This window comes from Coenobita brevimanus, chromosome 75 (genome assembly GCF_032717465.1).
Source record: "Coenobita brevimanus isolate Jiangsu-jjx chromosome 75, ASM3271746v2, whole genome shotgun sequence".
Classification (NCBI taxonomy): domain Eukaryota; kingdom Metazoa; phylum Arthropoda; class Malacostraca; order Decapoda; family Coenobitidae; genus Coenobita; species Coenobita brevimanus.
The window spans coordinates 21,244,146-21,259,334 of NC_137028.1; the positions used below are offsets into that span (position 1 = coordinate 21,244,146).

Genomic DNA, 15,189 nt, shown 5'->3' on the forward strand with positions numbered 1-15,189 from the left:
TGGAGCCACTCGATTACACCAATACCACCACGTGAAGGCGTCCCCCTCCAGCGCCTTTTGGTTGACGTGGCATCGGGATAGCAATCAGTATATCTAAAGTTCCTTGTCTTTTAATTTACACCATAAAACTGCTTACAAATTTGGTAGCCATGGCCAATATACGGAGAATGTCGAAGCAAAGCAGTACAAATTTATAACAGAAGAAAAAAGAGAGTAAAACCTAGCTTAGTGCATAGATTGTTATCAAAGAACTACAGGTAAATCATCATCATCATTATCATCATCAAGACTTCTTTTCCCGCGTAGGAGATGAAGCGAAGCTGTGTCTAGTAAAAAAAAAAAAAAAATGTTGGGCATGCTGTTGGCAAGTACCTAAGAAAAAGATAAAGAAAAAAATGAGAGAGAAGAGGGGAAAATCTCTACAAGGATATCAACATAGTGTGGTTTGGCACCTTAAGCCTCCATCAACCCTTCATCATTTAATTCTTGCCAGCTTCAGACGATTTTATTAGGCTTAGCAGAGGCCTTTCGAAGTGGAGGGGTTGGATAAAGCTTCATTAACCTCCTCGCTGTTACGGTGCTCTCCTAAGCTGACTAAAATCGTCTGGAGGTAGTAAGAATACACTAAAACTTGCATCTTAGTGAGGCCCATATCTTATGTGGCAAAGGAGGCTTCGTAGCACCTCTTCCTTAGCGATGTATTTTGCATATCAAACCTTAACATTGCCTTGTGTGTTATTTATTTCACCTTCATATTGACGAAGTTTGCATCAGTTATACAGAGGACAATGAATTAAAATGTGCAGAATAAGTAAGTAAGGAATGGGTGTTACGAAAGCTCAGTCGTCACTCAGTACGCCTCTAATTTCCAAACTTGAAATTAAGGCCAGTGTCCTTCACGTTGTCGCTGATCCATTGGTCCATCTCTTGGTTCAGTTTTGGAGAGAAGTGGTTCTTCCAATCGCCCTTTATCCCTAAAAGAAAGAAAGAAAAAAAAAGGTTGATATTTCTCTCTCTGTCTCTCTCACAGAAGGGTAAGGCATTTATAAAGAAAAGTAATAATAGTACTATGTCTGGTTATGATAAACAATGTTATTTAAGCAGGAAAGAGTATCATAAGGCAAAACATAAGAATAATATAGAAAAAACTCTGAATAGTTATAATGACATGATAACAAAAGGTAAGGAATATAAGCAAGAACTGAAACGAATCAAAGGGAAAGAAAAATGTAATTTAACTGTAAAGTTACGGAATGCTAAGACCAAAGACCCTAGATTATATTGGCAGATTTTACAGGGAACACAGAAAAAATCTGATATACCCATACTAATTTCAGAATTTATGAATCATTTTAAGAGACTAGCACAAGAGGTAACCCCGAAGATTCTCTTAGCAATATAGACATTGATATTGATATTGAAGACGACAGTGTGTTAAATAAAGAGGTTACAGCGGATGAGGTGTACAAGTGTATACTGAAGCTTAAGAATAACAAGGCTGCTGGTATTGATAATATCAATGAATATATAAAAAATACTAAACTTCTATTATGCCCCTTATATGTAAAACTCCTTAATAGGGTTCTAGAGACAGGAAATATCCCAGAGGAATGGCTGATAGGAATAATTGTTCCTATTTATAAGAACGTAAGAGAAGTAAATGATGTAAATAATTATAGAGGTATAACTCTATTAAGTTGTGTAGGAAAATTGTTTACAACAATACTCAATGTACGGTTAACCAAATTTTGTGATGATAATTCTGTCATTAAGGAAATGCAAGCAGGATTTAGGGAGGGATATTCTACTACTGATCATGTCTTTGTTTTAAAAAATTTAATTGATCTGTTTCAGCACAAGAAGAAAAAATTGTATTGCCTGTATGTTGATTACAGAAAAGCTTTCGACCTTGTGTGGAAAGATGGCCTCTGGTATAAACTACTGAAGATAGGAATTAATGGTAAAATTATTAGAGTAATAAGGAAAATGTACGGCAATATAAAATCTCGTGTTTCAGTTAATCAATAGGTCTCTGACTATTTTGTAAGTTATACTAGTGTCAGGCAGGGAGAAAATCTGTCACCACTTCTTTTCTCTTTGTATGTGAATGATATTGAAGAATACCTGTAAGAACATAACTGTAATTACATTAATATTGATGACGAATGGGTGGATAATATGATTAAAGTTCTCGTCTTGATGTATGCAGATGATACTATTATATTAGCTGAGAATGAAGTAGATATTTGCAATGCACTTAAAGCTATGGAAACGTATTGTGACACATGAAAGTTAGATATCAACTGTAAAAAGACAAAGATTACTATATTTAGCAAGACAAAATGTGGAACAGAGGATTATAACTTTCAATTTAAAGGAGAAAAGATTGAAATTGTTGAGGAATTAAATATTTGGGTGTTATCATGAATTATAATGGAAGTTTTAAAACATGCCAGGAACAAATAAAATCAGGCTTTACTGATCTACCAGAAGACCCGCCGACATGGCGTAAAAATACCCCCGCTAATACCAATACACCAGTCCTGTATGAGACAGCCCTAGCATGTATTCAGTATGGCAGGTGGGTGTTAGCGCTGAAGTGGTGACATGTAGAGGTGTGCGGTACGTAGGAGGATTACTGGGCCTTGAAAGCAGGCTGTGAAGCCTATGCCCAGAGTCGGTCACATAAAAAAAGAAGAAAAAAAAAAAACTGGTGCAGCAGGGTAGGAGAGCAATGTACAGTTTGATTGCAAAGTGTCGTAAATTTGATTTGCCTATTGACTTGCAACTAGAGTTGTTTGATACGATGATATTACCAATCATTACATATGGCTGAGGTTTGGGGATACAGATGTATTAAGGATATAGAGAAGGTACATGTTACATTCCTGAAACATATACTTAATGTTCGTAAAACCACATACAATGCGATGATTTATGGGGAGTTGAGTAAATATCCTATCAGTACGCATGTTAAAAGTAGAATGTTGAATTATTGGTCAAGAATAATTAATGGTAAGCAAGATAAACTTTGTTTTGTAATGTATCAGTGTCTTTACAAACTGTATAATGAAAACAGTTTCAATTCACAGTGGTTGAACTATATAAAAACTTTGTTGAATAATTCAGGTATGTCAGGCATATGGTTGGGCCAAGAAGTTAATAATCGTTTCTGGTTGAAACTTGCTTTTGAGAGAAAGGTTAAGGACCAGTGGATCACTGAATGGCAGTCAGTATTGAATAGTAAATCATCATGTAGCATGTATGTTTCCCATAAAGATAGATTTGTCTTCGAAAGTTATCTAGTAAAATTACCAAAACAGCACAGGCTTAACCTATGTAAATTCAGAACTAATAATCACAGATTACCCATTGTAACAGGTAGGACTGACGACGCTGGTCTAGAGTGCGAGCTGTTTGCGGAATCGTTTAATCTCACCCAGTTGGTAAAGCAACCAACCAGAATACCTGATAATCCTGACCATAATGCCCATCTCTTGGATTTATTCTTGACAAATAATCCAGATCAATACAGGATAGAGGTACTGTCATCACTTGGATCCTCTGACCACAATCTCATCAAAGCCTCATTAGTTAACCCTCCCACACCTCACCGTTCTGAACCTGTCAGGGTGACCCGATGGCACTTTGAGAGGGCAGACTGTGATGGATTTAGAAATTATCTTGCTGATGCTCCATGGCAGTCTTTCTTCTCTAGTGATCCCAATTCTACCCAGTCCCACATTTGCGACTTAATACTACCTGGTACGGATTTATTCATACCAAGTCAACAGTTCACTAAAAGATCGAACTCACCAAAATGGTTTGATGGCAACTGTGCCAGAGCAACAGCCCAAAAGTCATTAGCATATAACTCTTACTTAAAATAAAAAAACATCTGAATCACTCTCCCAATTTGAAATTGCTAGAAATCATGCAAAAGCTGTATTAAATATATCTAAATCAAACTTTCTTCAAAAGCAGGCATCAAAACTACTTAACAACCCTAATGACAATGGAATATTCTGGTCAGCTCTTAATTCTTTCAATAACTTTAACAAGTCATCTTCCATTCCCCCACTAAAATCTTCAGATGGCGACATTACAAATGATCCACGTGGGAAAGCAGATATCTTTGCCAGTACCTTTGCCAAAAACTCTACCATAGACGATACCAGCCAGAATGTCCCAGTACTGGAACTTGATTCTCCCGAAATTGCCCCACTTAAAATACAGACAAGATACGTAAAATCCATCCTAGACAATTTACCTACCAACAAAGCTACAGGCCCAGATGGAATTCCGACAATTGTTTTGAAAAAGTGTTCCCCTGAACTTGCCTCTGTCCTAGCTAAATTATTCAGACTATGCATACGTACTTCTTTATTCCCAAATTCATGGAAAGAAGCCAATATCCACCAAGTTCCGAAGAAAGGAAGTTCGTCTGACCCCTCCAATTACAGACCAATAGCTGTCACATCTTCTCTTGGTATGGTATTTGAAACATTAATTAATAAGCACATTGTAAAACATCTTGAATCCAACAACTTAATTAGTGATAGACAATATGGTTTTCGCCACGAAAGATCCACCATTGACATACTCAATCTCTTAACTCATACCATCCATCAATCAATTGATCTTTTTGGAGAAACTCATGCAGTAGCTCTTGATATCTCTAAAGCTTTCGACAGAGTATGGCACCGTTCCCTGCTGTCCAAACTCCCTTGCTATGGACTAACGTTTTTTGTTCCTTTGATTTCTTCATATCTTAGTGACAGGAAAATAAGAGTAAAAGTAGATTATCTATATTCCAATTTCCACTCAATTAACGCCGGCGTGCCGCAGGGATCAGTTCTGGTGCCAATCCTATTTCTGGTTCATATTAATGATCTCTTATCTGTCACCCACAATCCCATTCACTCATATGCAGATGACTCAACACTACACAGTTCATTCACACTCAGACATCCATTTACAAAGTCTAATATCTACCTCTCAACTCAGTACAGCCATCTCATAAATCAAGATCTATCTACAATCAGTGAATGGGGACAAAACAACCTTGTCTCTTTTAATGCTAGTAAAACTAAATATATGCAGTTTACTAATAGACAGATATTGCCAGATTCGTACATTACCTTCAGTGCTACTAATATTCCCATCTCCAAAAGTATTGAAATTCTTGGCGTCTCACTAACAGTGCCCTCATCTGGACCTCTCATGTCCGAGCACTTGCTAAAACCGCCTCAAAGAAACTTGGATTATTGTACAGAATCCGTAACTTCTTCGCCGATGAGCAGTTAGCTATAATTTATAAGAGTCATGTGCGCTCTCAGCCTGAATACTGCTCACCCTTGTGGAATGGTGTGGAGAGGTTGCATTAAGACAACTAGACAAAATTCAGAACAAAGCTGTTAGAATCATTAACAACCCTGCCATTACATATAAACTTCCTCCCCTGCAAGTAAGAAGGAATGTTGCCTTCCTTGCATTATTTTACAGATATTTTTATGGCAAATGCTCAGATGAAGTTGCGTCCATGGTGCCACCTCTCCATGCCTTCCCTTGTGCTACACGGGCATCTGGTAGCGCTCATGACTGGAATATCACTCAGCCATATTGCAGAACTTCTGCCTATCAGAATTCTTTCATTCCCCGAACTGCATCTCTCTGGAACTCGCTTCCCCAGAGTTGTTTCCCTCCAAATTTCAACCCACAACTGTTCAAATCTAACTGTTACAGATATTTTATGAACAGAGGACACCAGTAATCTGGTGTATGGATTATTTTTTTTTTTACTCATTTGTTTTTCCTTCCTCCGTTCTGTTATTTATAAAAGAAAAAAAGAATTCCTAGAGAAGAAAGGTTCTGCAATAAATGTAATGATAATATCCTTGGAGACGAGTATCATGTATTATCTGAGTGTACTAATGAAGACATCACAGCATTGAGGCTTAGGTATGTACCAATGTATTACAGGAATAATCCCAGTAGATGTAAGTTAGCACAATTATTTCAAAGTAATAGCTATGTCATACAGTGCAAAGTAGCATTATTCGTCATGTCTGTACTTAATATTTTTAGGTAATTTGTATTGATAACCATAGGATACACTATACTGTGTACTAAAATCGGGAGGTGTGCTCCGTACTTTGTATAAAGTCTGAGCCTAATAAATAAATTCTCTCTCTCTCTCTCTCTCTCTCTCTCTCTCTCTCTCTCTCTCTCTCTCTCTCTCTCTCTCTCTCTCTCTCACCTTTCCTAAACATGCCACCTTCCTTCTGCCAGATATCCTCGATGTAGAAGGCCTTGTCAATCGGCTCCCCGCGAGTTTTCATGGACGAGAAACTGGTGAACTCGGCAATCTGTGGATTGGAGAAGGAAAAAAAAAAATAATAATAATAATAGGCTTGTAGTAATAATATTATTACGCGTAATATCATTAATAATAATTATCATCATCCCTGTCCTCCCTTTCCTCCTCCTCCTCCTCCTCCTCCTCTTCCCACTCCTCTTCCTCCTAATCATAATCATCATTATCATCATCATCATCACAGTCTTCACTCTTATTATTTTCCTGGTCCAAGGATGGGGTAAGGCATGATCCTGAGACATTGAAAAGGAAATTACGAAGGTGGGAGAACTAGGAAGCTTCGTAGCAATTATTCCTGAGCGATTTATCTGGGTGATTCGAGTTCAAAATTCTTGTGTATGTTTTTCGTATTTACTAATATCAATACAGTTTATTTCAGTGGGTTGTAAGATGATACTGAGATGTGTTCAGAACAAATCACAAAGGGAGGCGCGTTACGGAATCAACAGAGCCGCGTACAAAGGGATCCAGAATCAATCCGTCGACTGTCATGACAGAGAGAGAGAGAGAGAGAGAGAGAGAGAGAGGAAGATAGTGAGAGCGGGAGGGGGAGGGGAGACAGATAGAGAGAGAGGACGGATAGAAAGGTAGATAAAGACAGATACGAGCAGAGAGAGAGAGAGAGAGAGAGAGAGAGAGAGAGAGATGTGTCATGTGGTCCTCTTTTTTAGTCAGTCAATCGTTAGACACTTACTATTACGAATCTCAAATTTATAGCACTGAGTTAGAAATAATTAAGAAAATGAAATAGAATTAAAAGTGCTAAAGCCAAGTGGTTCAACCTGAGAATGCGACAAAGTGTGGACAAGACCCCTATTAATTAGCTAAATTTCTCAAGTATGTGGTAATCCTAGCACAGCTCTGAATTTTCCGTATCGTTGCTGACAGTGCTGAATAATGTGGGATGCAGGCTAATCACACCTAACGATTGTAAATGATCCTTAAATGTGATGATGCTAGAACTGATACTTTTGTATCCTTGCTGACTGCACTATGTATTGTGGGATGCAGGCTAATCACACCTAACAACTACACGTGTTCCATCAACGACCGTCAATCCTAAGTGGCTTCCTTACACCTTGGCGGATCAGACCTTACAAGAGGGGCCGGTATGATCGCTGGATAGGGTGGCTCCTTGGCACCTCTTCCTTAGCGATTTATTTTCTAAGCTATCCATTAATATTCTCTTTTTTGCTTTTAATATCTTTTTTACATCGACGCAGGTTGCATTGATAAACCACAAGACTATAGGAGCGAAGCAGAATCAGGAACGAACCGATAAGGAAGAGGTGTTGAGTAAGCTTCCTAACCGCATGAGTTTCTTCTATTCACCTTCTTGAGTTGTTCCTCCGTCAAATTTTTGCCGAGGAATTTGTTAACTTTCCGTAGCTCCCCCATGATGTCGTCCTTCATGTCCTCGTAGGTGGTGAAGTAAAGGTTGGGGTTGTCTCTCTGCCTCCAGGCTTGTAGCACGTGTGGCCAGTACGGGCAGTATGGGACTAGTACCACCAGGACGCAAAATTAATACAGAAGTTAATAAATAAATAAATAAATCCATACATACATACAAACAAACGTACATACATACATACATACATACATACATACATACATACATGTGGGGGAGGCGGTGGCTCAACCGGTAGAGAGGTGGCGTGCGGGGGCAGGGAACAGTTTAAGGATTTGAATTTCATTAAATCAGGCTTTACTGATCTACCAGAAGACCCGCCGACATGTCGTAAAAATACCCCCGCTAATACCAATACACCAGTCCCGTATGAGACAGCCCTAGCATGTATTCAATACGGACGGTGGGTGTTAGCGCAGAAGTGGTGATATGTAGAGGTGTATGGTATGTAGGAGGACTGCTGGGCCTTGATAGCAGGCTGTGAAGCCTATGCCCAGAGTCGGACACATTAAAAAAAAAAAAAAAAAACAGATACAGTAAATTAATACGGACAGTATAACACTATATAGTCACATGAAGACAGAAAATAGATAAATGCATACATACATTCGTGCACATCCATTCAAACACATATATACATACATTCAGACAGACAGACAAACATAAAATACAATACATCATTGATGAAATCATGGTTGTATTTTTTTTTTTTTTACATCACGAAAGTCGTCTTTGATATAAAAATTCTTATCCTGTGATATACAGCGATGACCAAGAGTTCACCGACACTGCCCTGCTTGATGTTTCAGTAGAAGCTATTAAATGAAGTATTTTGACGCGACTGTAGTATAAGGCACCTAATAAATTAGTATACAGAGAAGGGGTACTGTCTGTCGTTTGGGGAGGAAGGAGAAATGTGGAAGACAAGACAAAAGATTCTCGGCGAACTTTTTGCTCACGGCTGTACCGAGGAGAAAGGAGAAGGTGGAATGGAGGGGAGACAGAGGGGGGAAGGGGGAGGGATGGAGGAGGAGGACCACGCTCTATTCTGGGGAGGGGGATGTTCAGTGTTTAAAATTTGTGTTGGCTCTAGTATAGCTCTACGTCAGAACTGTATTACACGCTCCATGTGCTCTTAAGGTGAAAGTTTATATTGAAAGTATTCGTTTGGCTGAGCACAGACATAAGAACTGAGAGCACAAAAGAAATAAATATGAATCGCCCACAGTTTGCTGATAATCTTATTTCATCATGTTATTAGCTCTTGAAAAAGAATGCTTATCAAATGAGAGTGGTATGATGAGGCAATGTAAATACTGTACATGAGGAGGAGAATTTTCAATGTTTCTTCGATTAAAAAAAAAGACGTTGAAGTACAATAACAATTACTCTTTGCAATGTACAGAATAATGTATTGCACTATATGTACTTGTCATCACAATATAGTACTTTAATACAATACCTTTATTCTCTCCCCTAAAAGTTGACCAAAAGTTATCATCCCTGGTAAGCTAATCACAGAGCTAAGTACTGAAACAGGGATGTGGGTCTTGTGATTCTTGAACATACATACGGTTGATTCCCTGTCTTAACTTAGAGTTAACTTAGACCTGTTTTTGAAAGACAAACTAGAGACTTGACATTGCGTAAACCTCCGTACGTACAACAATTTTCCTCGTAACCAAAAAATGTATCGTAATTATGTTTGAAAAGCTGATCCCAGGCTACTAAAAATTTCACATATTGCTATTACTTTATACATAATGGTAATTTAGTTCTTATTAAGCTTCCACAAAGTATACGGCACAGTGTTGCATACAGCTGCACATTAAATAATTAGAAACTTTAAATGGGGGGGCATGTTGGGGGAAGAGGGTCTGAGGGGGTGTAAGGGGCGAGACATCCCAAACCTCACGGATAACACCTCGTTTAAACCATTCATTCAAGATACGCCTATAAAAAAGAATTTATTGTTCTCTCCTTATGATTTTATTTCACCTTAGGATAGAGTTTTGGAACAGGATGAGTTAAATGCATCCTAAATTAACCCCTTCAGTATGCGAGTCCTTTCTGAAGTTAACTAATATCGTCCAATAGAAGCAACGGTAAATTAAGGAACACGTGACCCTGATAGAAGCAAGAGTAAATTAGAGCACGTGACCCTGATAGAAGAAAAGGAAAATTATAGAGCACGTCACTCTGATATAAGACAAGGTAAATTAGAGAGCACGTGATCCTGATGGAAGAAAAGAGAAATTGGAGAGCATGCCACCCTGATAGAAGCAAGGATATATTAGAGAGCATATCACCCTCACAGACGCAAGGATGAATTATAGAGCACGTGACCCTGACAGAAGAAAAGGTAAATTAGAGAGCATGTGACCCTGACAGCAGCAAGGATAAAATAGAGAGCATGTCACCCACATAGAAGATAAGGTAAATTACAGAGCATGTCACCCGGAGTTTAGGAGTATTATAATCTCTGTACTATAATATCTGTACTCTGTACTGTATCTGTGTGCAGTAACCTTTGTACTATAATCACTGTAATGTAATCTCTGGACTGTAATATCTATACTATGATCTCTGTTCTGTATTCTCTACTTACTCTCGCCTCTCATCACTTCCCTGGCAAACTTCTCGAGTGATCCTTGATAGCTTCCACCCTTGGCCACACGTATGTAGTGGTAGAAGGATACCATCATGTCCTTGGGGTTCCTGGCCACGTAGACTACCTGTAACATCATCATCATCGCCAATACATTATCATCATCAATCATCATAATAATCAGCATCAATCTATCATCATCATCATTATCATCGTCATCGTGTTCGTCCTTCTCTTCCCCTCCTTCTTGTCCACGCCATTGTTATTATTAAAAACTTTCCACATCCCTGTGGGAAGTTTTTGTTTTTGTCAATATTATTATTACTCTAGGGAAGATCTAAATCGTTGCCATTCGCATACCGTTTGAGTTAGAGCCTTCATTTTTTGCCATATTAAAGTACTGGCCTTCATCTGACCAAATATCATCCTGATCCTGCTAGCGGAAGCAGGATAGGATCCGGAACAGCCCCCCCCCAAAAAAAAAAAAAAAAAAAGTGAACCTAAGAACCACTTAAGTTAGAAGGCTGAAATTTTTAGTGGCACATACCTGACATGGCCAGAACGCAGTGCTTAATATAGTACAGATCGGATCATTTTTCTCTGATCTCGCTTATGGTCCAAAATTTTGATTACTCCGGAAGACGAAGTCATCTGATTTTACGTGAAAGAACGAAGCTACAGACACCAAACTTGGTGATTTTATTGATCTTGATGTCCTGGGGTGACCCTGACTTCAAGATCCCTTTAAAGCTCGGCTTCTAGTAGACAATGGCTGAGGGAAGTTTTTCTTTATCAACATTGTCCTTGGACAATTTTACGTTGTTCTAGCTTTTATTATTATTATTATTATTATTATTATTATTATTGTTGTTGTTGTTGTTGTTGTTGTTGTTGTTGTTGTTGTTGTTGTTGTTGTTGTTATTGTTGTTGTTGTCGTCTGTCTCATTATAGGAACTAAAAGTACATGGGAGGGGGTCTCTAGTCCCCTTAACCCGTCCCTTTTGGTCGCCTTTTACGATATGCAGGGAATACGGTGGCAGAATTCTTCTTAACACAAACTGGACGCAGAGTGCTTGTAACACCGCACAGTGCGGCCAGATTGTGTTCTCCCCGCCACAGGGGGTAAGACTGAGAGTACTTCCCTCGTGCTACACGGGCATCTGGTAGCGCTCATGACTGGAATGTCACTCAACCATATTCCAGAACTTCTGCCTATCAGAATTCTTTCATTCCCCGAACTGCATCTCTCTGGAACTCGCTTTCCCAGAGTTGTTTTCCTCCAAATTTCAACCCACAACTGTTCAAGTCTAACTGTTACAGATATTTTATGAATGGAGGACACCAGTAGTCTGGGGTATGGATTATTTCCCCCCCCCCCATTTGTTTTTCCGTCCTCCGTTCTGTTATTTAAAAAAAAAAAAAAAGAATAGGATGGATGGACAGTATGAAGAGTGCATTAGATGTGACAGGGATGTCTGTAGAGCAAGGAAGATTGGCTTGTCCGTGATAGGGTTGAATGGAGAGAAATTGTGAATGATTAAATGGAAACGGAGCCATGAGGGGATATTCTCCCGCATTTGGTCTGATCAGCTGATCAGATCAGGTGCGGATAAGGGGATGGGTCCATTATGATGTGGCAGGGGTAAACCAGCTCTACTGCTGGGCCCTGCTGCGGTTGTCGTTGATTGCACTGCGCAGTTGACCCTCATATGGTGTGTATTTTATTGCGCAATGTGTGTGTGTGTGTGTGTGTGTGTGTGTGTGTGTGTGTGTGTGTGTGTGTGTGTGTGTGTGTGTGTGTGTGTGTGTGTGTGTATGTGCGCGAACAGTATAACTCAAACAATTGTCTTTTTATATGAACACAACTTAGTGCAGGGGTTGAGGATATGCCACTGTGCTGATCTGTTGCCTTGTAGAACAGTAGCACAAAGATCAAGGACAAAGAGCAAGGTCAGGTTATAAGTTTCAATCCAATAAAGCTAAAGTTGCTGGAAGGACTAAGGAACAGGTAGAAATGAAATAAATTAATCACAGAATAAATGAAATTTAAGTTAGTCACAAAATAAAGTCATATCTCCTTACCCAACCTGACCAAATCTAACCTGACCTAACTTAATCCGGCTCTATTACTCAAACATTTTATTCAATTTCGGCCGAACTTGGTGGAATGGTTAAAGGTCAGTCAAGAATAAAATGACTCGATTTTGAGAACAATAGGCCAAAAGGAAAGGATACAAGGTAAGGTCAGCTCAGACAGCTTAGATATGATTAGGTTCAGACTTGGCGAGAAGGTTGAAGGTTAGAAGAAAACAAAAAAATCGATTTTTGAGAATAAAAGGTCATCTGTCAGGGTGACATGGCACGGGCAAAATTTTGGACTGAAGGATGCAGGTGTCTTTACTTTCTGTGTGCTCTTCGTAACACCTCTCCCTCGGCGATTTATTTTTTATATTACACCTTCGCGTTCCCTTGTACGTTATCTGCATTTTTTATAGTTCCATACAGTTTGCATCATTAATACAGAATACAGTGAGATGTAATGTGAAGAATATCAGTGGCTAATAGTGAGACCCTTTCACTTGCTTTGCCTCTCTCTCTCTCTCTCTCTCTCTCTCTCTCTCTCTCTCTCTCTCTCTCTCTCTCTCTATCTATCTATCTATCTATCTATCTCTCTCTCTCTCACCTACCTTGCATTTCTTGAGCAGATCTTTGTGGAGCAGGTCAAGAGGGAAGTGCGTCTTAATCACCCTTGGCGAGGGCTGATTCTCCACTATCTGAATCGCCATACCGTCCTCCTTTTTCTTCCCAGGACAGACTCGGCTGAATTTCTCTGCGATCGAATTCATGCCGTTTTTGGCTAGTTTGTAGTTGTCGAAGAGCATGTCTATACTGGAATTGCCAAGGTGTGGGTTAGAGGGAGCGCAGCCTGATGGCGAAGTGCAGGGATTAAGGCGTCTGACTATAAAGAAACAGGTAGATAAATAGATAGATTTGTTAACACTGTGGCTCCTATGAATCACTCCTGTATGAAAATAGCTTTGACACAATATCAAGTGCTTGCTGAATGATGTCCTTTTTTTATGCAAGGAAGAAGGAACCAAAGGTCAGAAGCCCGTAAGACTGTTCCCTCCAAGAAAAAAACAAAAACAATATAATGGCCGTAAGTAAGGAAAATAATAAGTAATTTCTCAGTGTGGAAAGATGGACTGTCTTCCATACTGTATTTTCCTTATTTAAGCGAAGTCGAAACATAAAATTTCAGTAAGTACTTGATATTACGTCAAAGGTATTTTCACATGATATTTATCTGTTTCAAAACGATATTTATGCCGATACCACCAAAATGACTCTTGTCAATATTTTGAAAGTCCTTGTAGCTCCAAATTCGTATAGGGTTCGTCCTGGCGAACACTTTCCCTCCGAGGTGAAAATTTGATCCTGCAGTTGACCTGATATGGAATGATGTAAAGACAGACCGATATAGATAAAGACAGCCTAAATATTAACACACACACACACACACACACACACACACACACACACACTCATCGCTAAATAATTACCCAACATCCAGTGAGCGGACCCACAATGGCTCCTTGATCTCCTCGTTACTGGGGTCCAAATCCGGGTTCCTTATCATGGCCCAGAGAATTTCCTGCATCCACGTTGTGCCGCATTTTGGGAAAGTCATTATCAACACGTCGTCTGACCGAAGCTGGAAAATCATCATCATCGTCATTAGCATCATTAATGGTATCAGCTTAATTATCATCATCATCGTCATTAGCATCTTTAATAGTATCAACTTTATTATCGCTATCATCATCATTAATAATATACTCTTTACTATCATCATCATCATTCTTATCATTATTAATAATATAAAGTTTATTATCATCACCCCCCTACCCCCTGGGGATAGGGGAGGTTTCAAGAATACTCCCCCAGTATCCGTGCTTGTCGTATGAGGCGACAAGGTTAGTGCCCCTCCCTGGAAAACAGCTAACTAAAAAGATGAACAAGAAGCCTCGGACTAGGAGTGACCAAAAGATGACGACCAAGGACTTGACAAAGGACATGGTATGGATCGCGACATGGAATGTAAGGGGTGCAAATGATGAGGTGAAAGAGAGAGAGAGATTGTCCAGGTGCTTGAGGTGCGAAAGTGGATGTATGTGGAGTAACTGAAACTAAATGGAGAGGAGAGAGTGTGAGAGAATGGGAGTGTGGATGGGATATATGTGTAGGAGTAGGTGAGAATGAGAGGGCAAAAGAAGGAGTGTGTATTGTTGTGAGTAAAAGATGGAAGAAGAACATAAGAGAGTATGGATCAGTTGGCTCAAGGATTGTGTGGGTAAGATTGAAAGTTGGAATACAAATGTGGGTGATTGTGAGCGTGTATGCGCCAACGCAAGACCGTGCAAGCAGAATGAGAGAAGAGTTCTGGACAAATGTGGAAGTGTCCATGGAAAAGTTTGAAAGGAATGAGTGTTTTTGATTGGTGATGTGAATGGTAAATTAGTGAATGTGAAGGTGGATGGAATAGTTGGTGAGTGGGGTGTGCCTGCTGAGATAGATGAGAATGGCAGTGCGTTAGTGGACATTTGTGCTGGGAGGAGGTTGGTGATAGCCAATACCCTCATCAGGCACAAAATGATCCACAGGTATACATGGCGAGTTATGAGAAGGGTGGATGGTGAACTGAATGAAAGGAAGGCAATGATTGATTATGTGTGTGTGGATGATAGGATGCGAAGATGTATAATGGATGCAAGAGCTTATAGATGTTGGAGGAGT

At 39.4% G+C, this 15,189-nt stretch overlaps 1 protein-coding gene across 1 annotated transcript in view; it reads right to left on the reverse strand.

The window, feature by feature from the left end:
• Nucleotides 1-861: 861 nt before the first annotated feature.
• LOC145408088 (sulfotransferase 1E1-like) overlaps nt 862-15,189 on the reverse strand; it is a 36,969-nt gene continuing 22,641 nt past the window's right edge. The window contains exons 2-7 of the mRNA XM_080278895.1: nt 13,956-14,107; nt 13,080-13,281; nt 10,393-10,519; nt 7,709-7,875; nt 6,260-6,368; nt 862-974 (exon numbers count right to left, since the gene is read on the reverse strand). Of these exons, the coding sequence (XP_080135021.1) occupies nt 862-974; nt 6,260-6,368; nt 7,709-7,875; nt 10,393-10,519; nt 13,080-13,281; nt 13,956-14,107 (870 nt within the window). The remainder of the gene's footprint in view (nt 975-6,259; nt 6,369-7,708; nt 7,876-10,392; nt 10,520-13,079; nt 13,282-13,955; nt 14,108-15,189) is intronic.